The sequence below is a fragment of the Osmerus mordax genome, chromosome 7 (genome assembly GCF_038355195.1).
Source record: "Osmerus mordax isolate fOsmMor3 chromosome 7, fOsmMor3.pri, whole genome shotgun sequence".
Classification (NCBI taxonomy): domain Eukaryota; kingdom Metazoa; phylum Chordata; class Actinopteri; order Osmeriformes; family Osmeridae; genus Osmerus; species Osmerus mordax.
In genome coordinates, this window is record NC_090056.1 from 18,455,624 (window position 1) to 18,482,757 (window position 27,134).

At 44.2% G+C, this 27,134-nt stretch overlaps 2 protein-coding genes across 7 annotated transcripts; both read left to right on the forward strand.

Annotated features, from left to right (window-relative positions):
- The first annotated feature begins 1,433 nt into the window (after positions 1-1,433).
- Positions 1,434-25,795, forward strand: LOC136945638 (potassium voltage-gated channel subfamily KQT member 2-like). 6 transcript variants are annotated; one of them, XR_010876851.1, is made up of 18 exons: positions 1,434-1,726; positions 11,346-11,436; positions 11,805-11,931; positions 12,913-13,088; positions 13,433-13,558; positions 13,689-13,799; positions 14,635-14,730; positions 15,203-15,297; positions 15,653-15,712; positions 16,111-16,140; positions 17,569-17,622; positions 18,830-19,005; positions 19,885-19,932; positions 20,416-20,433; positions 21,463-21,568; positions 21,828-21,959; positions 22,388-22,624; positions 22,718-23,085. XR_010876851.1 is itself a non-coding variant. In XM_067239586.1 (18 exons), the coding sequence occupies exons 1-18, from the start codon at positions 1,434-1,436 to the stop codon at positions 24,346-24,348; spliced, it is 2,751 nt and encodes a 916-aa protein (XP_067095687.1). In that variant the 3' UTR covers positions 24,349-25,795. The 6 variants fall into 6 exon arrangements, 5 of the variants coding, with proteins under 5 accessions (XP_067095687.1, XP_067095688.1, XP_067095686.1 ...); XM_067239586.1 differs by lacking the exons at positions 22,388-22,624; positions 22,718-23,085 and adding exons at positions 23,122-23,242; positions 23,458-25,795; XM_067239587.1 differs by lacking the exons at positions 19,885-19,932; positions 22,388-22,624; positions 22,718-23,085 and adding exons at positions 23,122-23,242; positions 23,458-25,795.
- Positions 4,994-7,065, forward strand: LOC136945640 (E3 ubiquitin-protein ligase TRIM39-like). Its single transcript, XM_067239590.1, has 2 exons — positions 4,994-5,069; positions 5,198-7,065. The coding sequence occupies exon 2, from the start codon at positions 5,200-5,202 to the stop codon at positions 6,775-6,777; it is 1,578 nt and encodes a 525-aa protein (XP_067095691.1). The 5' UTR covers positions 4,994-5,069; positions 5,198-5,199; the 3' UTR covers positions 6,778-7,065.
- Positions 25,796-27,134: the final 1,339 nt, after the last annotated feature.

Genomic DNA, 27,134 nt, shown 5'->3' on the forward strand with positions numbered 1-27,134 from the left:
GTTAATGTATAAAAACGATTCTTGTTCACCTTTTAGAGATATCTAGTCTGTATCCATTTGCCTAGCGCACGAGCTAGTTCAAGACAGAATTATTTGTTCTTTTTTTCTTGAAGCCACTGATTTCAAGATGAGTAACCAAAGAAACAACTTAAGTGTTTGCTATGGAATGTGATAGGATGTTGTCTTAGGTTTCTCTTGCTCCTACCTTACAAAACAGGTAAGTACCTCTAACAAGGATGCATCTGTACTGTATATCATTTTCTAACAATAGAACAATCCTAAGCAGAGTGGTTTGTTGTCCAAATCTTGGATAACAAACATATTGTTTTTGCCAATATGACAGTGGAACCATAATCTTTTCTTTAGCATTTAGATTGGGATTCAAATGATCCAATATTTTTTTTAAACGTGCCTTAATTGGTCAGTGGTTTCACTGAAATAGCTAATCATTCCTCAATGTCAACCCAGTTTTTTTGTTGGCCTGCAGTCCAAGGGGATGCTGTCCAGAAACTAATCCCAGACTCCAAAACTATGTTGTCCAATATCAGCTTCTTATCGCCACAACTGTCCTTAAACTCCTCCAGATCGTTTGACATGCTGGGGGAAAAGTGCATGTGCACGGAGAAGGGAAGTTAATTCTGCATTCATCCACAATAAACTACGTTATCTCCCATTCCCTTTTACCTCCCTTAACTGAACAAGAATCAGTTTATTTTCAATCCGAAGGTAATCGTATTTTCAGCACTTATTATTGAGAGCAAGTCAAGTAAGAGCCAAGCAGTGCCCAATTCAGCCTAATTCTATCAACCGCTGCTTCAGTCCAGAAGGACCCATGGGAGTTGATGAATTCAATCAGGAATCGGGAATGATCTTCAGGCGTTAGCACGTAGGCCTGTTCTCTACATCGCAACCATATCCCTGATATTGAAGAAACAAACACGCAGATATGTTTTAAGTGTCCATTACCATGACGCAGAAGCACTATATACCTATAAATATTATATGATCGTACAACATAGAACCCATGTCCTTTGCTCTCTGTTTTTAGTTAGATGTGGTGATCAGTTTTTTCTCATGCCTTGGACTGAGTTTTGGAGTAGAAGACATATTCGTTTTAGTAATTAATTGGTACTTCCAATTTCCTCAGGTGGATGTCATTAGAATATACGACTTTATTCTAACTGGACATGGATATTTGATGACGTGATTCTGATTCCTCTAGACCGAAATATTTAGTGACAAATACGCCTCTCCCTATCACCGGAAGGATCTCAGATGAGAGCATTGCAGTTTGCACGCACATCGCAGTTGGCTTTCCAGTAGGATCAAGTCGACCGGCTGCATGCATTCACGAGCACACACCCCTCTACCGGTGATGCCACCTCGGGGCAACCGCACCAACAACTCGCCGCTTTAGTCGCCTCGACTATTGAATGGAGCAGAAAAATCTCAACGGCGGGGTTTACCCAACTCAAGCCGGAGAGAAGAAGCATAAAGTCGGTTTTGTCGGGCTCGACCCAGGGGCTCCTGAATCGAGTAGGGACGGTGCGCTGCTCATTGCAGGTTCGGACAGCCCCAAGCGGAACAGCATCCTCAGTAGACCGAGGTCCAGCGTTGCAAAAGGAAGACCATCCAGGAGAAATGCCAGTTATCGGAAACTACAAAATTTCCTGTACAATGCACTGGAGAGGCCGCGGGGATGGGCGTTCATCTACCACGCTTATGTGTAAGTAGGCTATTCTAACATCAGTCGGAGTTAGAAATACATTAACATTGCCTGCAATCAAGTGGACCTCGTCTTCAAACATCAGTCTTTGTTATACAGTTGCATGCGTATTTCAGGGCGTGGAGGGAAACGATCGTATGCGTTAAGGAATATAATCTCCTACCCTTTAGCGTGTAGCCTATAACTTGATAATGCATTTACCCGTGCATGGTTTACATTTGCCAGCCAATATCAACTTTGTGCGAAGCATGACCGAGGCAAACATGACTGCAACAAACGAGTCACTGCATGCAATCTATTCATTTTGATACTTCTTTTCATCACGCTCGTTTTATGGACGTGATCACTGATCACTGATTCGTACCATATTCAGGCTGCCTCTTGAATAATTTATTGTGCACATTATGCAGATTTGAGAAGCGGTCTCGAGTCATGGTACGGTGGTTTCAGCACCCTTAGCGGTGGTCAGCGCCCGAGTTTAACGCCAGTAGGCTACTTTTACAAATTCTGATGTTGCGGTCATTCATGATCTAGTGTTGGAAAACCCCTAACCCTTGGAAAGTGTCTCCCAGTCTTTTGTATGGTAATGTTCATTATTTGTATCGAGTAGAGTAGGCTGCATCCTATCAAATATCAACATCCCTTTACACCCAGAAAGGGATGTTCTGGCCAGTGTGTTTTGAACACTGGCCAGGGAATGCGTTATTGATAAATGTGTTTGGCTTAGCGCGAGCAGGCGCAAGCAAGCGGGTCGCTGTCTGAGTTGTGCGAAGTGTTGTGAGGTGTGCAATGATTATGAAAAAGAAACATTGTGCGTTGTAATTTGGTTGAGTTTGAAGTTTGAGAGTTTGATTTTGTAGGTAGGCCTACAGTTGGCCTGGTCTGTGGAGTTCTCAATCCCAGAGATCAACTGAGATGTTATAAAATAGTCATTATTTTAGTGCTGTGCAGACAAAATGATACACTCACTCATTTGAACCTGAGGTTACGTTTTGAGGCATTTGCTCAAAAATGTATCAATACCGATCTGTTCGCTTTAGCCGATCGAATCATCTAATTGTGTTTGGCCTGACAGTCACAAACAGACATTGAACTTGACTTGACGTGTCAGAAAGGTCACCTGCTTTAGGTTGTGTGTTAACTTAATCTAATTAAATTCTTTTTCAGACAAGGGTTAAGTTGTGTGGGCCTTTAATTTCTTGTTTCAGATGCCACAACATTTTAGTGTCTCCAGAGTGACGAGGAACCAGGTGATTAAGAACCTCCACATCAAGTGACAAAGTCCAGAGTCAGCATTCTGTGTTTTGTGTTCTCACAGTTGCATGTTGCAACTGATGTAATGGTAGGCTACTCTATCCACGCTCCTCTCCAAAATGAGAGCCCGTGGAGTACAACTGCTGTTCTCTCTCGGTTCCATTTTGGTCCTACTCCCTAATACATTATTTACGTCCACCACACTTCATTTAATCTATTAAGACCCGTTTCACTTCCCTCCATCTTATTTATAAAACTGTCGTGCTGACTTCACTCGAATCTTGCCATCTCAACACGAGTTTCTCCCTTTTTTTCACATCTCGTGGTGAAATGCAGAGATGGCACTCGGCAAACAAGAAACCCTCTCACTCCCTGTAGGCCCAACCTGATGTAAAAGCATCCATGATGTTTGACATGTTAAGGGATCGGCCGTCCTTTTAGTCGTGATAAACATCGCTAGGAAATAGACAGACTTGTTTCACGCTCGTGTTGCTCGTGTGTGAAAGATCGATAGTTGAAACCCGAGTACCTGTGTTCTGTTGCTACTACTGCCGCGCCAGCTCTCCCCGCTAGACCATTCTCCCCGCTAGGCCATTCTCCCCGCTAGGCCATTCTCCCCGCTAGACCATTCTCCCCGCTAGACCATTCTCCCCGCTAGACCATTCTCCCCGCTAGACCATTCTCCCCGCTAGACCATTCTCCCCGCTAGACCATTCTCCCCGCTAGACCATTCTCCCCGCTAGACCATTCTCCCTCTGAGGTGCAAGGAGAGAACATCCAAACTCTCCAACTCACGTGGTGTTGTACCCTTCATCAGTCGTTGATCATTCTGGGAGGCGAGAGAATCTAAAATAGCTGGACAAAACAATAGGCTCCAGTACAATCTGACACTGTCTGTAACATCTGCAGCTATAGGCTTAAGCATAATTGTTGTTAGTGTGAGCTTTTCTGTCTAGTGGCTGCATAATTTATTTGTGGTACACATTGTCTGGAAATTGGAATAATGTCACCTTGCTTATATAATACAATATTTTGTTATAGATGTGTTAACTGCATTCCCATGTCTTCCCAGCGTCCCCTAAAGGTTTTTAGGCGATGAATCAACTGACGTTTTCCGAGGGAATTGCTCAGTTTTCTCCATAACAAAGCTCTTGAAATACTCAACAAGGAGACTATACAGTATATGAGGCTTCTGGGATCACCAGATCCCCAGAATTGATCCTGTAGGAAGCCTTTATCCCCCTCAGCCTTCCCTGGGGGCTGAAAGGACCCATTGCAACGCTGGTGCATCACAGTCCTGATGTATTCTGCTTAGTAAGAGCCCCTTTTTCTACAATTACACTTCCAAGTCATCACAGAGAGAGTCTCGATGCTGCTGAGAAATGCAAATCAACGTTTCTTTGAGCAAAAGCACAGCTCTCAGACCTTCCCAGACCTGTCCTTTCTCAATCTTGATTTGATCAATTCTTCTCTCACAGCTAAACCTTGTCTAGACATTTGGCAGTGAGTGGAGTTCTGTCAGTGTGTCTGCTGTGAAACAGACTTGGGTTAAAAAGGATTTTACGCTAATTGCATGTCAAGTAGCAGTGCTGGGTTTGTTGCAATTCAGCTCTGCTGGCATGTGTGTGTGTGTGTGTTTTGTCAGTGGTCCAACTCTGATAAGAGATGAAGGAGAAAATGCTTACCTTACCCATAAAACCTTCCCTTTCTGTCTCTCATACAAGCACACACACACACACACTGTACCTCGTTTGTCACACAGGTCGACATCCACCAAGGACAGTCCTTGAAGAGGAATGAAGCTCAACTTTTCTTAGTGCTTGTATCTTCCAGAACCTACTCATGTTTATGCAATCATAAACTAGCTCAGAAAAACGGTTGAAGCGTAAAATGATCAGAAGTGCAGGTAACATTTTTATTTGAATGATATTCCTTTAAGAGATACGGTTGTTTGCGCAATAACCCAACTGGATACTGTTTAAGTAGGGAGTGTCTTATTTTGTCCTATTTGCAGATACGTTCAACAGGATCGGTCTTAAAATCCCAGTTTCTATTCTTTACTTTGAGCACATAGTCAACACACACTGAGGTGAGTAGTAATAAAAGGTAGCATAGTCATGTCAGACTAAGATAAAGGAGTTAACTGTCGCCTGACTTATGACAATGAAACCGTTTTGAAAGAAGGATCAGTACAGTTCGTTTTTGGTCTATTTTCAGCAATGGCTTCCTCCAGCATTCTACTGTGCGAAGAGCAGTTCCAGTGCTCCATTTGTCTGGATGTCTTTATCCAACCCGTGTCCATACCATGTGGACACAACTTCTGCATGGCCTGTATCAGTGATTATTGGGAAGGCTGTGAGCAGTGCCAGTGTCCACTATGCAATAGGACTTTTGATAGTGAACCGGACCTCAGTGTCAACACTTTCATTGCGGAAATGGCCGCCATTGTGAAGCAGTCTGCTCCTGCTGCAGTTGCAGCAAGCCTTCCTGATCAACAACACTACGCAGAACCTGGAGGAGTGGCCTGTGATGTCTGTACTGGAAGGAAGCTCAAGGCCTTTAAGTCCTGCCTGGTGTGTCTGGCGTCATACTGTGAGACTCACCTGGAACCTCACCAGAGAGTGGCTTCGTTTATGAAGCACAAGCTGATAGAGCCTGTTGCAAACCTTGAGGACAGGGTGTGTAAAACACACGAAAGACCCCTGGAGTTCTTCTGTAGGACTGACAGGGAGTATGTGTGTCACTTCTGCACAGAGATGAACCACAAGGCCCACAATGCCGTGCTCATCGAGGAAGAATGTGGCCTGAGGAAGGTGTGGCTTGGGAATACTAAGTCTAAAGTTCAAAAAGAGATCAGTGATCGACTTCAGAAGATAAAAGAGATTGAGAGTGCCCTAGGACTGAGTAAAAGAAATGCAGAGAAAGAGGTGGAGGAAAGTATTGAGGTCTTCACTTCCCTTGTGCGCTACATTGAGAGATGCCAGTCTGCACTTGTTGAGAAGGTTTTGAAGAAACAGGAGGCAAAGGAGAAATGGGCAGAGGGGCTCATCAAAGAGCTTGAGCTCGAGATCATCAATCTCAAAAAAAGAAGAGTTGAGTTGGATCAGTTCTCATGCAATGAGGACCCTTTTAACCTCCTCCAAAAATTCCAGTCTCTTGGCAACTCTCCACCCATTAAATCCTGGTCTGATGTCAAGGTATACAATCAGCTCCCAGTGGGGACACTTAGGAAGTTCATGTCTCAGCTGGTGGAGACACTTGGTGAGGAACTCAAGACGTTGTGTGGAGCTGAGCTGAAAGCCATGCAAAGGTATGCAGTGGGTGTGACTCTGGAGCTCGATGTAGCAAACCCCAAGCCTGTTGTGTTTTATGACAGGAAACAAATGAAACGGAACACTTTTGATTGGTTGAACGACGAACACGGATTTGATTCAATGTCTTCTGTTCTGGGAAAGGAAGGGTACAGTTCAGGAAGGTTTTACTTTGAAGTGCAAGTTGAGAGAAAGTCGGAGTGGTCAGTGGGAGTTGTCAGCGAGTCCATCAACAGGAAAGGAAACATAAAGCTGAATCCAGTAAATGGATGTTGGACTGTGGGGTTAATAAAGCAGAATGAGTATGTAGCTAACATTGGAAACTGTATTCATCTTGCTCTGAGACAGAAGCCCAAAAAGGTGGGTGTGTATGTGGATTATGAGGAGGGAGAAGTCTCATTTTACGATGTGAAGGAGAAGTCTCTCATGTACTCGTTCACTAGCTGTACTTTCACAGAGAGAATCTTCCCCTTTCTCAGGTCATGATGACGGAAAGAACCATTGTCCGTCTGCTGAATACAGAGAGATGTCTGCCTGTATCCTAGCAACGTTTCTCTATGTCATTAACTTTGTTCTCTACTTTTCTAAACTTTTTTGAAATTCAGTTTGGATTCACCTGGATCTGTGCAGTGTAATATTTGTCATGACTACTGTATATTCTCTAAAGCGGTTTATAAACTTAAATAGAAATGTGCTCGCTTTTTTTATAAACATTAGAAATGGATGACGAGGATTATAAATTATATTGGTATTTTAATTTGCAATAAATTCAGATTCATACACTTTGTTATGTGTCATTTACCCAACCAAAAAAACACAACAACTGATTAACTGGGTGTTGTAAAGTAGCAATGCTTCTTCATCGACAAGCCTCCCAATTTATTCCCTCAGGGACACAGAGATCTGTGAGGCTTTGGAGATCTTCACTAGATCCCGAGAATTGATCCTGTAGGAAGCCTTTATCCCCCTCAGCCTCCCTTGGGGGCTGAAAGGACCCACTGCAACGCTGGTGCATCACAGTCCTGATGTATTCTGCTTAGTAAGAGCCCCTTTTTCTACAATTACACTTCCAAGTCATCACAGAGAGTCTCGACGCCGCTGAGAAATGCAAATCGATGTTCCTTTTACTGCAGCTGAAGAAAGCTCTCTTTTTCATGTCCCAAACTTCATCATGATTTGATCAATTCTTACCTTGCAGCTAAACGTTGTCTAGGCCTCTGAAAGTGAGTGGAAATGTGTCAACGTGCCTGCTGTGAAACAAACAGGTTGAATGCGATTTTCCTCTGACTGCATTTAGATGAGCATTGCTGCTTTAGACCCGGGATGGTATTAAAACTGAGCCATATTGATGTGTGTGTGTGTGACAGCGTGTTAATGTATATGCATGTGTTGGTCCATTAGGTTTCCCAAGACTCAGCATAAACAATTTTAGGAATGCATTGCACACAAGACAGTGAATAATCACACCCAATATATAATATCGCTGTACATCTGGGGGGTATCGCTACTGAAGTATGGGCACTGATGGCCAGCTAGTTACGCGGACATTAAGATAAAGTGGTTGAAAATTATATTACCAGTATGTGATTTGTTGTGCCACTCTTAAATGAATTGGAAGCCTATATTGACTTAATGTGTTTTCTGAATTACTGACAGAAAAGCCAGTTATTCATTTAAAACAATCCTTCCTCAAGGACCAATCCATCAATCTTGTTCAAAGCCTCCTGAAAATTGAAATTATCTTTAGTTTAAGGTGTGCAGTGTTGTCAGTTAAGGTAGGCTTCAAGGGTAAGATTCCCAATATGTGTCGGCAGCTATTTTGTTCAAATAGTATTGCTAGTGTGGCAGATCAAAACTGGTTTATCACCTGCTTTAATAAATGACTCCAATAGTATATTCTCCATAACATAGCCCTAGCTGCACCCGTGCTTTGTACTGAGTCCTAACATCACCTGTTGTGGTCTGGCCACAGGGGTCTCCAACCTTGTTCCTGGAGAGATACCTTCCAACCCTAATCTAGCACACCTGATTATAATAAATAGCTGGTTGTCATGTCGAATCAGGTGAGCCAGAGTAGCGTTGGAAGCCCTGCAGGAAGGCAGCTCTCCAGGAGCAGGGCTGGAGACTTCTCTACGTTACAGGATGTAATAAGCGGAACAATTCTCCATCAGGATCCTGTCTTCTGTGGCTTTGTATGGTTCAGCGGCTTCAATCTGGCACTCGCAGATCTGAAATACAGTCCGTGTGCCTGTTAGAAACTGTGAAAAAGCTCTTGACCTTTAACACTGCACTGTGTCACAGTCTGACAGTATCACTGTATGATACAGCTCGGTCTAATGCTGTATCACAGTGCAGTGGTAAAGGTCTAATGCTGTATCACAGTGCAGTGGTAAAGGTCTAATGCTGTATCACAGTGCAGTGGTAAAGGTCTGATGCTGTATCACAGTGCAGTGGTAAAGGTCTAATGCTGTATCACAGTGCAGTGGTAAAGGTCTAATGCTGTATCACAGTGCAGTGGTAAAGGTTTAATGCTGTATCACAGTGCAGTGGTAAAGGTCGAATGCTGTATCACAGTGCAGTGGTAAAGGTTTAATGCTGTATCACAGTGCAGTGGTAAAGGTCGAATGCTGTATCACAGTGCAGTGGTAAAGGTCTAATGCTGTATCACACTGCAGTGGTAAAGGTCTAATGCTGTATCAAAGTGCAGTGGTAAAGGTCGAATGCTGTATCACAGTGCAGTGGTAAATGTCTAATGCTGTATCACACTGCAGTGGTAAAGGTCTAATGCTGTATCACAGTGCAGTGGTAAAGGTCTAATGCTGTATCACAGTGCAGTGGTAAAGGTCTAATGCTGTATCACACTGCAGTGGTAAAGGTCTATTGCTGTATCACAGTGCAGTGGTAAAGGTCTAATGCTGTATCACAGTGCAGTGGTAAAGGTCGAATGCTGTATCACAGTGCAGTGGTAAAGGTCCAATGCTGTATCACACTGCAGTGGTAAAGGTCTAATGCTGTATCACACTGCAGTGGTAAAGGTCTAATGCTGTATCACAGTGCAGTGGTAAAGGTCTAATGCTGTATCACAGTGCAGTGGTAAAGGTCTAATGCTGTATCACACTGCAGTGGTAAAGGTCTAATGCTGTATCACAGTGCAGTGGTAAAGGTCTAATGCTGTATCACAGTGCAGTGGTAAAGGTCTAATGTTGTATCACAGTGCAGTGGTAAAGGTCGAATGCTGTATCACACTGCAGTGGTAAAGGTCTAATGCTGTATCACAGTGCAGTGGTAAAGGTCTGAGAACACACAGCCCTCTCTCTGTTTTAAGGAGGCCACTGCTGTCTCCTGCGGTGTGCTGTAACCTGGCCCTGCCGCCGAGAGGCCCTCCCTCCCAGCCCTCCCTCCCTCCCAGCCCTCCCTCCCGGCCCTCCCTCCCTCCCGGCCCTCCCTCCCTCCCAGCCCTCCCTCCCGGCCCTCTCTCCCTCACCGCCCTCCCTCCCAGCCCTCCCTCCCTCCCAGCCCTCCCTCCCGGCCCTCCCTCCCGGCCCTCCCTCCCTCCCAGCCCTCCCTCCCGGCCCTCTCTCCCTCACCGCCCTCCCTCCCAGCCCTCCCTCCCGGCCCTCTCTCCCTCACCGCCCTCCCTCCCGGCCCTCCCTCCCGGCCCAGTATCTGTTCTTATCTCCATTAGCCCTGTTGGAGTCCTTCCAGAATGTTTCATCTTCTTCTAAGAAGCTCTCAGAGGCCCTGACTATTGACATCCTCCCCCCTCCATCCTCGCCTCACCATCTCTCCACCAATCAAATGATTTTTCTTGAGCATTGTCCACCAATCACTCCCTCCTCACCTTGCGTGCCCGGCCAATCAGAGATAGCCCAGCAGCTCTAATCACCCCTTTTGGTTTTCAGCCAATTACATTCCCTCTGCAGCTTTCCATAGATCACATCAGTCACCAGACCACTTAGCTCTTTTTTGACCAAATTACATTAAAGTTCTTCACGTACAGTACACGATACAGTAGAGCCTGCTATGCATTAAGTCTAGCGAGCGCTTCCCTAATGTGAAACAGCTAGATAGCTGAAGAAACATTTCCAGCAGGGACCAACACATTCTAAGGCTTTCAGCTCCTGCCACTGTATTACTAGTCTGACTCAATTTCAGTTCATGTCACGAAATACGGTACGACTTGAGACGTACCGTCAGGGGAGTTGACCAAGCTGATAGTAGTCTGGGACTGGGATACAGAGCCTCTGCTAGGCTGTGCAGGAGAGCAGATCCAGGGCGGGGGACTGCAGGGGAGCTACTGAGTGACAGACACTGTAAATCCCCCCCACCCCCAGAGCTTTGGCACAAAGCAACAAGCTGATGGCAAAAGTGAGTGATCCTTTTTAACCCATTCGGCTGCGCACTGTAAGCAATCTAAGTCTTTGTTTTGGCATGCGGGCCGTAGTTTGCAAACAGACTGTGTACTGTCTCTCTGGTGAAGGACCCTGGACTTGTGTCTTCAGTCTGGTTTTGAGGAAGGTCGTGGGACAGTGATGTGATGACTCCAGTGTTTTTTTATGAAAGAAGATTGCATGTACAGCATAGGCTACAGTACAGTGGATGTTCAATACATTGGTGTAGATCTATTGAAAAGCATTCCAGAGTAGAGAATATGATCAGTTATTGATTTAAGCACATCTCATTATCATATGAGTTGAAAAGGTCATGAAATATTTGACAGCCAATATTTGGCTACCATTTATGCAAATTACACTAGAGGCTTTTTGACCGGTGTGCTAACAAGTAATTTGCATTAATTATGCACAACCGTCCTCACACTCCTTGGGATTAAGATATTCTTTCACAGATGGAGACATTTGCTTATGCTTAAAAGTGCAATTTGGTCAAGTGAGGTGTGGAGAGTGACTCAAACTGAGTCCTTCACCCTCTCCTCTCCTCTCCTTTCCTTTCCTTTCCTTTCCTTTCCTTTCCTCTCCCCTCCCCTCCCCTCCCCTCCCCTCCCCTCCCCTCCCCTCCCCTCCCCTCCCCTCTCCCCTCCTCTCCTCCTCTCCCAGGTTCCTGCTGGTCTTCTCCTGCCTCATCCTGTCTGTGTTTGCCACCATCAAGGAGTTCAAGAACAGCTCAGAGAGTGCCCTGTATATCCTGGTATGAGAACAAATCGTCTTAGTTTCGGTCTCCATGAATTTTCATTATTGATCAGACACGAGCATTTTCCCCATCTTGTGTTCTAGTATATCTTTCAATAAACATTAAGACTCTAAAGCACAGAGTTTGTGCAAAGGTTCCACAGCACTATGATATATATAACTATAGTTATACTACACTCACAGATGTCCTTGGGGCTAGGAAGATTCAGGTTTCCCCTCATCAATAGCTTGAATTAATCATAAGTAAACTACAATGCATTACATATATATATGATGAACTGGCACGAACTCTGGATGTGTTGCCCCTGCTTTGTGGTGTACAGTATTTCTGTAAATGGCTCAGTTTTGAGACTCACTGCTCCGCAGGAAGTCGTGACCATCGTGGTGTTTGGAGTGGAGTACATCGTGAGGATCTGGGCGGCTGGCTGTTGCTGTCGCTACCGAGGGTGGAGGGGGAGGCTGAAGTTCGCCCGGAAACCCTTCTGTGTGATTGGTGAGGATGTGGAAGGACTGGCTGAGCCACAAAGCAGCCAGTCCCTCTTCTCCTTCTATCAGTCACAGAACTCTATGTTTCATCTCATGTTCTTGACTATCTTTTCTCCTAGCACACATCTCTTCCTCTCTCTCATTAATTATATTTCTTGAAAACTGACGGAAAGCTAGTATTAAAATAAACTTGCTGTCATCGCCAACTCCAGTAAGTCAGGTTTTACACACAGCGAATTATCAAAGTGTTCATCAACTCCAGGAGCGTAAATTCGAGTTGATCAGTGTTTTTATAGGTCCACTGTCATGATATGGAGCTTATAGTAACACTCCAGGGGGGTATTCCAGAAAGCAGGTTATGCAACATAACCAGGTAAGTTAACCCACCAGCTGATTCACAATGTTGCAGCAACCTACTGGGAATGTTGCTACAACGCTGGGTGTCAGCTGGGGAGTTAACTTACCCGGGTATGTCACATGACCTGCTTTCTGGAATACCCCCCTGGTGTTACATTAACACTGCTAAAACAGCTGTGGGGTACACTTCAATTAGACGTAAACAAAGCAGAAGGTAGCGCTAACATAACCTTGTACGTGTCACTGTCATCTCATCTGTCAAACAATGACGCCCTTTGAACACAGCTACATTTAGTCATTTACATTTAGTCATTAAGCAGACACTCTGATCCAGAGCGACTTACAGTAAGTACAGGGACATTCCCCCAAGGCAAGTAGGGTGAAGTGCCTTGCCCAAGGACACAACGTCATTTTTCACGGCCGGGGAATCGAACCAGCAACCTTCTGATTACTAGCCCGATTCCCTAACCGCTCAGCCACCTGACTCCCTACAGAGAAGCCTGTCACACAAAAGCTTCTCTCCAGGCAGCCATTAATCATGATGTCACCGTCTCAAACTAGCTTTCAGTCCCTGTCCTTCCACTCCTGAATCCCCTCCTCTCCTCTTCTCTCTCATCGTCTCCTGTCTCAGACATCATGGTCCTGATAGCGTCGGTGTCGGTATTGGCCGCTGGTTCCCAGGGAAACGTGTTTGCCACCTCAGCCATCAGGAGTCTGAGGTTCCTTCAGATCCTGCGCATGTTGCGCATGGATCGTCGCGGAGGCACCTGGAAATTACTAGGATCTGTAGTTTATGCCCATAGCAAGGTGAGGACTACAAACAGTATGGATGCCGGCATGTTCCTAGTTTTGTTCCCTCGCATTATGTACGTTTGTGAGGGTTGAGTGATGAGTCACATTTAGTCATTTAGTCATTTTTACATTGTGTACATGAGTCACACCTAAGTGTGGCACAAAACGTGTCGTAATAATAAGTTGTGAAATCCAACTTGAGCCTGTATGTGTGCAACATATGTGTACATCTTTTAGGGACAGCTAGGCCCTATATGTTGTTCAAAGGATTTTATTTAAGATAACACTACTCTTGTTACTCTACAGTAGCCTACTTGTAACTCTCTCTTTCTCTCTTTCTCTCTGTCTCTCTCTCTCAGGAGCTCATCACTGCATGGTACATAGGCTTCCTCTGTCTGATCCTAGCTTCTTTCCTGGTGTACTCCGTGGAAAAGGACGACAACGACATGTTTGAGACCTACGCGGACGCCCTGTGGTGGGGCCTGGTAAGGGCTGAGATTCTGTGTTTACAAAGTGCTCCATCCTGTCGATCAAACATTCAACAACTGCCAAATCCGTAAATATTCAACACCCAATATTGACGATTGATCAGGATACTCTCCTTCCGTCCTCCAGATTACTCTGACTACGATAGGCTACGGTGATAAATTCCCCAAGACGTGGAACGGACGTCTGCTCGCCGCTACGTTCAGCATGATCGGGGTGGCGTTCTTTGCCCTTCCCGCTGTAAGTGGGGGTCAGATGGCTGAACGGTTAGGGAGTCGGGCTATTAATCAGAAGGTTGTTGGTTCCATTCCCGGCCGTGCCAAATAACATTGTGTCCTTGGGCAAGGCACTTCACCCTACTTGCCTCGGGAGAAATGTCCCTGTACTAACTGTAAGTCGCTCTGGATAAGAGTGTCTACTAAATGTAAATAAAAATATAAGTTTGAAGCCCATTGGTTGAGCCAAAGGACATGGTTATATACTGCTTTAAAAACAGCCATCGACTGCACTTTGGCATGCTGTTGTACCAGTCACACGGGGTATGGTAACCACCAGCTAAGCTTTTTCAAAGTCATTTAATTGCGGGGGCGACCCTGCAAGATCTGCTCCCCGTTGAGGCTGAAGATTTTACTTTGTTCGAACCCCTCACTCTGATCCCGTAATGATCTTTAATCGATCTGTTCATCCCTGTGTGCTCAGGCTATGACATTGCCTCCAAACACATCAGCAATAATCCTTTGGGAAACTCTTCAGATTCAATGCTTTAGCTCACCATATCAGTACATTACACATGGGGCCTTGGCAGGAAACAGCTCAATAAGCAGTCTCCAGGTTTAGAGTTGCATTAGCACATTCAACAGGACTATGTGAAAAACACATTGGGTTGTGAAAGATAAAAGAGATGCTCTCACAGAAGTATAACCTTTGTGTCTTTAATCAAAATCCATAAAGTCCTTTATGTCTATATCTTTTCTCTTTTTTTTTCTTTCTCTTCCTCTCTCTCTCTCACACACACACACACACACACACACACACTTTCTCTCTCAATCTCTCTCTCTCTCCTTGCCACACACAGGGTATCCTGGGATCAGGGTTTGCTCTGAAGGTGCAGGAGCAGCACAGACAGAAGCACTTTGAGAAGAGACGCAACCCTGCCGCAGGCCTCATCCAGGTGTGCCTCAAACCTCCACAAACCTCCACAAACCTCCACAAACATCCTCAAACCTCCACAAACCTCCTCAAACCTCCACAAACCTCCACAAACATCCTCAAACATCCACAAACATCCACAAACTTCCTCAAACCTCCTCAAACCTCCTCAAACCTCCACAAACATCCACAAACCTCCACAAACCTCCTCAAACATCCTCAAACCTCCACAAACCTCCACAAACCTCCTCAAACCTCCACAAACCTCCACAAACATCCTCAAACATCCTCAAACATCCTCAAACATCCACAAACCTCCACAAACATCCTCAAACCTCCACAAACCTCCACAAACATCCTCAAACCTCCACAAACCTCCTCAAACCTCCACAAACCTCCACAAACATCCTGCGTTTTCACCACAGAAAACCGTTACCTGTCTGCTTAAGGAAACAACTACATTTCTTACAATAACCAAATATAATGTTTGTTAGGGTGCCTGGCGGTATCATGCCACCAATCTAGGCCGCACTGACCTTCTGTCAACATGGGACTTTTATGAGCAGACCGTCTCGCTTCCTATGTACAGGTAAATAATAAGATAACTAAATGAATTATTTGAATCCAGTATTCAATTTCAGGTCTAGCTATAATGCATTTTTCTTCAAATTTACAGCATACAGTAATTGGGTCCTGTCAACCTGGGATACAGCATTGGAATACAATGCAGCCAGAAGCAATAGCTACTTTGGGAAATAATTCATTTTGTTTATACGCTTCAGGTCTGCCAGCAAATATGCTCTCATGCTGTTTCTCCAAGTGGATTTTCACTTCTCATTTAGCAAGACATAATTTCCTGCAAGTCTATCAGCCCTTCCTTTACTGAAACACTGTGACAGCTAGGTTTTTATTTTCTTGAAGTGAACTCAATTCTTTTTTTCCAGACTTATACCTCCCCTGAACCAACTGGATCTCCTTAGGAATCTGAAGGGCAAGTCATTTAGGTCTGAATAATTTGAATATTGAATATTTACTGTAATAATGATGAAGTTGACGTAGGAAAAAAAACTAATGGACAATTTTGCCTAGTACATGATGATACAGTACTTTATGGTGAAAGTTTTAAGATTTCCAGGTCTTATCATGGTTTAATTGTGGCCATTTTAAATGAAGACGATAGTTTGGCTGACTTGACATAATCTGTTACCCTTCTGTCCCCTTTCTGCCTGACAGGTACTCACTTATGCAAACGCTAATTCCTGCTTGTCCAAATATGTCATGCACTGTTGGCTTTTATACTGTACGATATTCAACACCAATTCCTGCCCCGTGTCTTTGTTGTGTGTGTTTCTGTCCTCGTCTGTGCCTCTGTGTTCCCTCTCTTGATCTGTTGAACTCAAAGGAAGGAGTCCCAGACAGACGCGTCCCCCAGGTTAGTGCTCCATGCCGTCCACTCTCCTGTCCTACTTCCTGGCTTTCCTCAGTTGTGCTCTTAGGTGCTGACACACTCTTCTTGGGGGAGGGTGTGTGTGGTGTGAGTGCGAGAGACCGAAAGAGCGAGAGCGAGAGCGAGAGAGAGAGAGAAAGAGAAAGAGAGAGAGTCCTGAGTATTGTATCTAGTTGCCTGTATGATAAGAGAGCCTCCTCCAGCTGCATTTTGCCCCCAAGAACAGCTCACGTTAGCCTCACTGCTAGCATAAAGCTAAACCTCAGTGCTCACGTTAGCCTCACTGCTAGCCCAAAGCTATATGGAAACCTTACAGCCTGTTAGCCTCACTGCTAGCACAAAGCTAAATGGAAACCTTGCCGCCTACGTTAGCCTCACTGCTAGCACAAAGCTAAACCTCAGTGGTCACGTTAGCCTCACTGCTAGCACAAAGCTAAATGGAAACCTTGCCGCCTACGTTAGCCTCACTGCTAGCACAAAGCTACTGTAGGCCCTATATGTAACTCAAAGCTCCTTCTTGTTTGTAACATTCCCTAAAACCCAACTCATGGAACAGGGAAATGACACAAGGTTTCTGCACCAAAACAACAAAACGAGTTTTAAGCAGTGGTTCATAAAGACACCCATGTATGGGTAACCATTAATGGTCGTTTCAGGGCCGGCCCAACCCAATAAACAAACTTAACATTTGTTTAGGGCCCAGCGATTAGTTCGGGCCAGCCCTGGGTCGTTTGATTGGTAGCAAATGGAAATGGCTGCAAAAATATTGTTGCTGTGGTTGGCCAGTACATTTCCTCAAAGTACGACTAAACCAGAAGTACAGCCAACCACTTCCATGGAAGAGGACATTATGATAACTAATGAAGTACAAAACTCAGACTTCGCAAACTAATCCCAGCAGAAGAGCTGATGTAATGTAAAGCTCTAAAGGTGTGTCACTTTTCTTTCAATGCCCCGGGGTGACAGCCTTAAATACTAGCTGGACCAGCACAGGTGAGTCCTGTTCTGGCTGGAGAGGTGGCTTAAAGCAGGCAGTCCGACACCTGAATAAATCTCCCCCCCCCCCCCCCCCCCCACACACACACACAATTTTTTTCAAGGGGTAGGGAGAAACATTTCAACATACTGATGAAATGCTTTTTTATATCTTACCGTGTGTTTACCACATAATAGATAATAGAGCAATGATTTTTGAACAACGACATTGTTTTTTTTTTTCTGTCTAGAAACACTCAAGTCTAATTAACAAAGCTGTATGCATATATTGCCACTGTTTCTCTGATATCATAATTTAATTGATAGCACTGACATGACTCTGCTATTCTGGAACAATTTATTTTTCATCCATAGCTTTTTTTTTTTATCTTCTGTGTCTCCTCTACTGCTCACTATCTCTCTGTCTCCAACTGCCAGTAATGCGAATTCACCCAAAGGCAGGCTTTGTGGCTGCTGCCCAACAACCATTAGGTATAGTTGCACAGATACTAACATCTGCACTGCAAGTGTTTTAGTGTGTCTGTTGTTACTGTCCTCTTTATCCGTTCCTTCCTTTCCATTTTTGACAGAAAATTCGACTCAGTAGAGGAAGCACATATAGGACGTATATATTTTTCATTTGTCTCAGATATGTCGTCTTATTCAGTCAGCAAACATATATTTATTTTACATTTGAGGAGAAAACTGATACCTTTCTGCCCACACGTCTTGCATTTCCCTCTGGTTTCTAGAAAACAGAGATGCGCATCCAAGTTTATTGCCTTGTCAGATATTTGATTTATCATTTCTGTTTAGTAATGCTTTTATCTGGGTGATTTGCTTGCTTCCTTTTTGCCCAGTCAGCCCTTTCGTTCAGCAGGATAACAACATGCCTTTTTCCTTTGTAACTAGGAATCTAATCTCTTTTTCTTTAAAGTGATTCCCATTCAAGGTGGAATACATGACAGCGAATCATGTCTGCATGAACCTTTGTGTTTATTTTTCTTTTGTTTTTGTTTGTATCTGAATAGAGAGAAACCGTGGTTCTTCTTTTTTGAAGCCTTCAGTATCACTGTGCTGCCAATGCATGCTTGCTTGTTGCTTCGCGCTGTTTGCCTGCTGACCGCTGAGTGCTCGACAGTGCGCACAAAGACATGGCTTCTTCCGCAGCTGGACATTGCTTCATTTTACGTTTCTGCTACAGAGGTAAGACCCATCCTGGCAATACCACCCTCTGGTTCCACTACTGTGTACAGGTTAGATAGATGTTCTCTAAATGCAGAGTAAGAGATATATGAGCCAGCTACCGATCAGTTAGTTAGCAACTGTTCTGATGTGGTTATCGTGAACAATGTCAGCTTTTTTGAGAATGTAGTTCAACCTAGAGTCAATTAAGTCCAAAAAGTCCCTATGTTTGTGAATAGTTATTGATAGGGTAGAGCTTCCTTCATCATCTCTATGTGGATAGAGTATAACCTAGACCAGAAATCATAATATTCATCTCAGACCTTTATAGCTTGTGCGTGTCTTCAGACGAAAGTTTAGAGGCACACTGACTGAACGCGAATAAGAATAGACATGACAGAATATCAGTATGTCTGTGTATTCTAGGTGTTTTCAGTCTTCAGGTCTCTGTGTGTTGCCTGTGTTATCTGCTCACTGTGATCTGTGTGTGCCCTCCCACCTACGTCCGCTGTAGTCGCAAGGCCAGTCTGAAGGACAAAGTGTTCCCCAGTCCATCCAGGACCCCGGGGGCCAAAAGCAGGAACCAGTCACCCGGGGCCGAGGATGGGGCAGAGGGATTCATGGAGCGTGGGCGGGGGCCCATGCATGCTTTTCGGATGAGGGGAAGCACATCTCGCCAGAACTCTGAGGGTAAGTGGACTACAAAACTACAAAAATGTCTACAACAAGCTAGCAGTTTGGCTAGCTTTTTGGGTTCATTCGTTGGACTATAGCAGGTATCTTTCATAGGTCACTGTACCCAAAACACACCTATATATCACCTAGAAACCACCAATAATCCACCTTGACTTTAGCTTTCTTAAACTAGTATGTGAGTAATTGAGTGCTCTTGTACATAAGTACAACACTAAAAAAACAGTATGTAATTCCACCTATTCAGGCCTTTAGGAAACTAACCACAGCCTGATGAGTTTTCTGACTGACAAGCACCCAGCTGATTACTTGACTGGGCTTACTGTACTAGCTGATTACTTGACTGGGGTTACTGTACTATCTGATTACTTGACTGGGGTTACTGTACTATCTGATTACTTGACTGGGGTTACTGTACTAGCTGATTACTTGACTGGGCTTACTGTACTAGCTGATTACTTGACTGGGGTTACTGTACTGTATGTTTGTAGTTAGCTTCTGTCCTCAACCTCAGAGTTGAGAGAGTGCAAGGACATTTTATACTGTGCCCCTGTGCCATCTGTCACCCAGGCTGCTGTCAGTAGAATGGCACCAGCGACACGTCAGCAACTATGTAGAATAGGTAAATGCCATCTTATGACAAATAAGATTCATTAAAATCTTCCTGTTGCTAGACTATGCAGATAAATTAAACTTTGATGCAGTCATTAGTCAATACAGTGACATTTCTTAATCACAATATTCCCTCTGCTTTCATATATCACTATCAGTAGTGGTCTTGATCTATCTTTCCATCAATACATAACAGTACTTTTTTATTAACCAAGCTGATTCTCATTAGCTGTTTCTCTTCCTCTGCTTCGTGGCATGTTAAAGTGCTGATAGAAATGCAAGACGAAGACTTTCGACTGAAGAGTTCTCCAGGTTAGAGAACTCATGGCCTTAGAACCTTGTCACCAGAAAGAACCCCGTTCTGTCTCGTTTGGATCCTGTTTGATTCTAGAACACAGTTTACACCCCTCTCCTCGTTATTTATAATGAAATCATTATCATTCTTAACCAATCATGATGTCAACTTTAAATTTTGTAGTCATAGTAACCTTAACCAAGAGACAGTTCCATTTACTGGTAGTATGATGTCCAGAATACATGTGTGTAATGCACACTGTAGTCCTTATCATACGGCAGTGTGCTCATCAGATGTATTTGTATTATTTGTTCCCACTGGTTTACTAGTTGGCTGAGCATTATGTTTTTTCCTTAGACCCATACATGACATTTGCAGATGAGTCCATATATACCGTATGATCTCATATTTGCACACTGTTTTGTATGATGTCATTTTCATTATTGTAGGGCCCATAACAGATTTATATTCATGTTTTCCGTCCTTCTTCTTCTTGGCAGCAATTGAGGGGTTAATAAGTAAGAAATTTGGGCATTTGTTTTGCGGCCAATTGTTGATCAGACAAAAACAGGCATCACACGCACAGTCATAGACATGGGAAACGTGCATGTCGAAATCCACTGAACAACTTGACTTTAATCCTCTATTGTTTGGATACTTCAGTCTAGCGAGGATAAAGGGTGGCCTCCTGTCTTGTCATACTCAGAGTGCGAATTATACAATGACAATCTGGGGGTCAACTTCTTCTCCATGGTGTAAAGTAATATTTACGATTACAGGTAAGCACAATATATAAATGTATCGACCCCCCCGACCTGTTGTTTTTACCTCTTTTGGGGGGGTCCAAGTTGTAATTAGGGCCCCGTAATTCGCACACTGGTCATACTGCAGTTACCTCCAGCTAGCTTGACTCTGTTGCAGTTGCAGTTACTCCTCTAGTTAGTTTACAGATGTTTTGAAGGCTGTCTTTGTGGTGGAGGATTCAAGTCAAGTGTTTTCAATAAAAAAAAGGACAAACTGATACCTTATACCGTTTTGTTAAGATCCTTGTTTTACCTTGCATGATGATCTCCTGTCCTAGTTTTGACTCTCCTTCTTTTACAATGAACGATGCCTCCCCATTCGTGCTAGTACGCCTCAGTCGAATGTCCCCACTCAAAACACTGAACCAAATTCAAGGTTAGCCTGCTGGCTGGAGAAAATGAATCTAGCCAGCATGCTATTGCTAATGCATGGCTGTCGTATCCTTGGTGGTACACAGAGGGCACTATGCAATTACCATCTCTAAGCTATCCCCAGTTCCCTCAATTCCTGCATTAAATTTATTTTTTGTCCTACAAAATCCCTTGAACTCCACCATTGCTACGGTATAAAGATGCACACAGTCTCAACTGGCTTGGAACCAACTTGCTAATGGGAAACTGCACTATTGAAGTTAAGGCCCAAACTTTGCTTGGCTTCTGCCGGACAATATGTCGGTGTGTGTGGGAGCCAATAATTTAGGCCTTGAAAGTGGTTTGATGTTTGTCCTTGACTTTGCGTCTTAGAGGCCAGCTTGCCTGGAGAAGACATGGCCGACGATAAGAGCTGCCACGGCGACTATTTTACTCAAGAATTATCGCCCGGGTTAAAGGTCACCATTAGAGCCATTTGGTAAGAGTTGGGTTTTATATGTCGTTTTATTAAATTGCCAAGGAAATCCAGTGGCTTCATGAGTCCAATGAGTGTCTTTCAGTCTTCTGTGGTGTTTTTTGAGGTGGTTGGGTTCATTAGCTGTATAACATTGCCTGACCTTTCACCAAGTTATTATACATTCATTTTGAAAACCGGATTTATCATTTGTGATTTCTGAACATTTGAACGATTTTGTGGAGAAAAAAGAAAGAGGCTTTTATTGAACTGCCTTCCACAGCATCATGAAGTTCCTGGTATCAAAGAGGAGATTCAAGGAAAGCCTTCGCCCGTATGACGTCATGGATGTGATAGAGCAGTACTCTGCAGGCCACTTGGACATGCTGTCCCGGATTAAGAACCTGCAGTCCAGGCAAGAACCCCAATTTAAGCGATGGACTCTCCTCCTTAGTCCGGGTACCCCAACATTCACAGAATCACCACCACTTACAGTCACTACACATTTAGAAGTGAAATATGTGTAAAAGTGCTAGAATTTTCTATTTGTGCTTTCATTTGGCACTTTCGAAATTCCTCTGGCTTTGCTGTGAATTTCCCATAATTTTCTTCTTCAAATAAGTTGCCACATATGTTGTGATTTGATGACAAACTTTCAACACATATGTAAATATATTCCAGCAACGAAACCACAAGCTGTCTGTGCTGTATATGTGTCCACTGTGTTTTACATGAATGGAATATATTTAGACTTATTTGTGCATGTTTTATGTCTTGTGAAGTGATTCCATGTTGTTGCTTCATGTTGCTTTGCACTCATATCTTCTCTGTGTACTTCGCCAGGATAGATATGATTGTGGGGCCCCCCCCCCCATCTACACCTCGCCATAAGAAGTCCACTGAAGGCCCTAGGTTAGGTTGCTAACCTAATCACAATCATTCTCCCATGAGAACATGTCTGAAGACACACAGGCGTGTCTTAGAGTGCAAACTGGATTTCAGATATGAAATGTCAAATTTTTCATTTCATTTGAATACTGTCATGGTAAAAAAAAACAACAACAAAAAAAATTGTTGTAAGTAAGTAGCTGCTTTTTTAATCAGTTGAAAGTAATCAATTCAAATAATCATTAAACATAATTCTGAGCTGAGTCATGTAGCCTAACTCAACAGGGTTCAGTGAGTTTGCACGCTTTCTGACAGCAGTCAGAGGGAGAGCTCCCCCTAAAGGATGCAATGAGAAGGAAGCATGAAGCTTAAGGAAAAGCATACAATATGTTTTAGCTTTTTACTTGTTGACTGTTTCTTTCTTTTGGTGTGAAACTGTTTTCGAACTTCTACTTACGTACAGTATTTCACCACCCAATCATCATAAGCCATCACTTTCAGAACATTTACATTTCCTCTTCACCTAAGTAGGTTTGTCATGTTGTCTGTCTTGTCAATTTGGGGGGTGTTCCTTACCTTGAAGGATCTGCATTAAGGACACTCCTGATTAACAATAACTGTTTTCAAGTCATTTCTTTTGGATCAAAACTGTCGTCTCATCCCCAATGTTACTTCTCTCTGACTGCCAGAGTTGACCAGATTATTGGTAAAGGTCCTCCAGTGTCGGATAAGGGTCCCAAAGGTGCCGGTGAAGGAGAGGCCCCCGAGGACCCCAGCATGATGGGACGACTGGGGAAAGTGGAGAAACAGGTAAACCAGACTTCTGACCCACCCTGCCCCCTGATCCAAGCACGGGTCTGGGGTACTCATTTCTTAATCCTAATCCCGAAGGATGGTGAGGAAAACTGTCCAATCTATCAATCTCCTAGGATGCGGCTGGGTAGATGGGTCGTGTTGGGACTGGCAGTTCTCCCTGGCTGTGTGCTCCTGTTCAGTGTTCAGTCAGACTCTGTCTCTTCCTCTAGGTGGGCTCCATGGACAGGAAACTGGACTTCCTGGTCAACGTGTACGTCCAACGCATGGGCATCCCGCGCTCTGAGACGGAGGCCTTCTTCAACTCCAAGGAGGCTTACCCAGCACCCCCTTACCTCAGCCCCGAGGAGAGCAAGGAGGAGAAGGAGGAGAAAATCGAAGTGAGGGAGGAGAAGGAAGAAAAGACCTGCTCTGCACCAGAGGTGGTTTGCTCCGCAGCTTCAGTGGAGAGGAAGTCCCCTCCCCTGGAGGCTCTGTCTGTGGGCACCACCTCAGGTAGCCAGGGGCGCCCCTCCACATCCTGGCAGCACCAGATGCAGCATCCCCTCAGCCAGCCCGCATGGAACAGCAGCGTGGCCAACACCCCCTCGCCCGTAGGGGGCAGCGGAGAGCACTCGCCCCCCCTGTTCCGCCTGCCGCCCCCTCCCGCTCCGGTCCACGATCGCTCGTCCTCCGGTCCGGGGGGAAGCTGCCGGGAGAGCAGCTCCCAGAGCAGGAAGCGGCAGAGGAGGCAGAGGCGCCAGCCGGATGTGGCCGCCGTGGAGAGCGACACGTCCCTCTCCATCCCGTCCGTGGACCACGAGGAGCTGGAGCGCTCCTTCAGCGGCTTCAGCATCTCCCAGGCCAAAGAAGACTTCTTCGGATCGTCCTTCTATAACGGCGGGGCCGTCACTGGAGCCGAGGCCAGGGGCGGGGCTGGGGCCGGGGCTGGGGCCGGGGCTGGGGCCGGGGCTGGTGATTCCCTCTGTGCCAGGGTTAGGCCTTACCTCGCAGAGGGGGAATCGGACACAGACTCTGACCTGTACACCCCTGGGGGCCCTTCCCCCGTCTCCTTTACTGGGGAGGTGGCTTATGGGGACAAGGGGTGGCCGGGACTCAAATAGATCCACAACAGCTGGTTAATGTAGAAAATGATTATAATAGGAATCTGCAATTTCCCTTGGGGATCAATTAAGTACCTACACTACTATGTAAGGTATGCAATTATCCCGGGGTCTTGAGAAGCTTGACTTAATTGCCAATTGAATTTGAAAAACATGTATGAAACGGATGCTAATAATTTCTGATTACCTGAATGATGGTCATGAGCCAAATATAGAATATTCAGTTAAGAGGGATTGATCAACGATTATGTAAGGGTGCCCCTTAACAGTAATAAGGTTGCCTTTTGTGTTCTCGGTGGCACTTAAGATACTAGAGTACTAGCACTAAACTTAATTAAAATGTATTAATTAAATATAACTCTAGAATCATTTAATTTACTTTACTAATAATTCCGTAATGTTGTTTTGGAGCTCAGACAATAAGACACCGTTAATTATAGACAGCGGTAAAATTGTACTTCGATCAGTGAATGATTTAGCATAACAAAATTGATAGGTTGACTACTGTGCTTTGCGTTATCCTCATAGTACAGCAAATAATCATTTGTTTAATGCTTCACAATAAGAGATTGTTTTTTGTAATTGTATGGTTTGACTGTTAAACAAAGATCTGCTGCCTGGAAAAAGCATGGCTACATGGATGGATGCACATGTGTGTAGATAATCAGTTAAAGACCAGTAATTCAGGTGTACTGTAAAAGCGGGAATCAACAGTGTAACCCTAAACCCCTATTTTTTGAAGACTAAGTGCATGGCATGTACATGGTTTTCTTTAGAGATAGAGAATAGGACAGCGTCAGATAACATCCTACGGAAAAAGATCTGTATCTTTCGGAAAAACACTGAAATTGAATAAAAATGCATGTAGTTACAGGGCTCAAATTACAGTTATATAGAGTATATGCAAAGGCTTTGCAAGTTTTTTATTAATTTGTTTCTGGCAGATACAGTATGTCAGCACAATGTCAACAGTTACCCACATTATGTAGAAGTTAGAAGTTTACTGAATTTACAACTGTGTAATACTATGTAAAAAATATGCATTTGAATGTATGTTCTGTACTGTAAACCCTTAATGCACCCTCTCTCTCACTTTAATTTGAACCAGAAAAAATTACCAGAAATGCAAAGAATAAACAGTAAGGAAAACTATCCCTTTCAAATAAGTCTTTTAGTATCTCTATACATTATCTCACAGTCATCCAATTTGTCACAAGTCGTTTGGAAACAAACTTTTTAATTTTTTCCTATGCTACATTTGTATGCCAAAGCTCTTCAAGTTCACATACAATGGTACAAAAACACTGGTATTTTTCCAAATATTAGCTTGCCAGCATGTTCTTAAACCCAAAGATGTGACCACCTGTTTTACATATGTACTTATGTTTTTGTATACTTATTCCCTCTTTCACTCATCTCTTGAATAACGAATAAACTTTATACCCGACTGATACTGTCCTTGTTTCTCTTTCAGGCTACAGTAACACCTAAGTGTATTCCAGCGATGGCAAAAGTACACACATCCTTCACTCATCACTCACTCACTCATATATGGCCATGGGTGATCAGGAATGTCTCTTTTCTCAGTCATGTCGACATCGCTAACTCCCTCTGTTGTCTCAAAAATAAATAGTGACGTAAAGAACCAGAAAAAACTTAAGTACAGTAACAAAGTATTTGTACATTGTCAATTCCCATCTCTGGTATGGTCGTAATTTAAAACTGTTATGTTTGTAATTGTAAACCTATTTCACTAGGTGGCAGTCAAGACCTCTGTTTCACTTGGGTGCTGTAGCCTAACCCTAACCCTACTGTAGTTTCCTGCACGACTCACGATTCAATCCCAAGGTTGGTTAACTCCCCGTCTGGAATTCATTTCACCCTTCAACGTGTGATCAAAATAATATTCGGGGGACGTTTGCAAAACTTAAGAGACCAGCATTTTGTTACGAGTTCTGGGATCTCATCGGTGTTTGTGTTATTTCCCTTGCTTGTAGGCCTAATTTCAATCCACATGATAACAAATAGCCTACAGGTCAGAGCAAAAGTATGAAACACAATTAACAGCTCTTACTTGCTGATCACTTCGACTCGAATGTCATGTCATCATATTTCCCTCAGTGTGGTGTATTTACGTAGTGTTTGCAGATTAAACGCCTTTCTCCTGTGTTCCTCTGTCATGTTGTCGACCGAGGTGGCTAGCCTACATCTCCCCAGGGGCAGGAGAGGAGAGTAAATTAGAGTCTCGCGGTAGCATCATCTGACTTTTATTAACGAGGCAATCAATTTCTGTTCGTATTGCCCTTTCAACTAGAGCCCCGCCACAGAACACTTACCTGATTGCCTGAGCCAGAAGCACGCGGAGGGTTAAAACCCTCTTGAGGCTTTTGATGGACTCGACCACCCACAATATCACAACGTTAGGCTTAGCCAGCAGTTCGTCTTTTACTAGGATGCTCTCCCCCTGGACCATTAGGTAACGGTGATACGCTGTAAATCTATTCTAAGATAGCTCTCATCATTTTAAAGGAGAAGGATTCCATCAGCTTAACACCACCAGTGAAATGTCATTGTGTGGTGGGATGGGGACTAGCAATGAGCCAATGAGGGAGATCCTCTTGGAGTTGCCGATGGCCATCCTTGCTGAGGCAGATGCCCTAATGATCCTACTCTGTCAGACTTAGTAATGTTTATTAATGTCACCATTTGGCCAAGAGAGCCATATTTCTAACAATAGCCCCCCTAGAATATGGCGCAGCCATACAGGTGTAGCAGAGCCAACAGAC

Coding starts and splice junctions, on each gene's coding strand:
- LOC136945638 (XM_067239585.1), top strand. CDS start 1,434: ATGGAGCAGAAAAATCTCAACGGCGGGGTTTACCCAACTCAAGCCGGA. Junction 1,727..11,345: donor TTCATCTACCACGCTTATGT/GTAAGTAGGCTA, acceptor CTCCTCTCCCAG/GTTCCTGCTGGTCTTCTCCT. Junction 16,141..17,568: donor CAGACAGACGCGTCCCCCAG/GTTAGTGCTCCA, acceptor TCCAACTGCCAG/TAATGCGAATTCACCCAAAG.
- LOC136945640 (XM_067239590.1), top strand. CDS start 5,200: ATGGCTTCCTCCAGCATTCTACTGTGCGAAGAGCAGTTCCAGTGCTCC.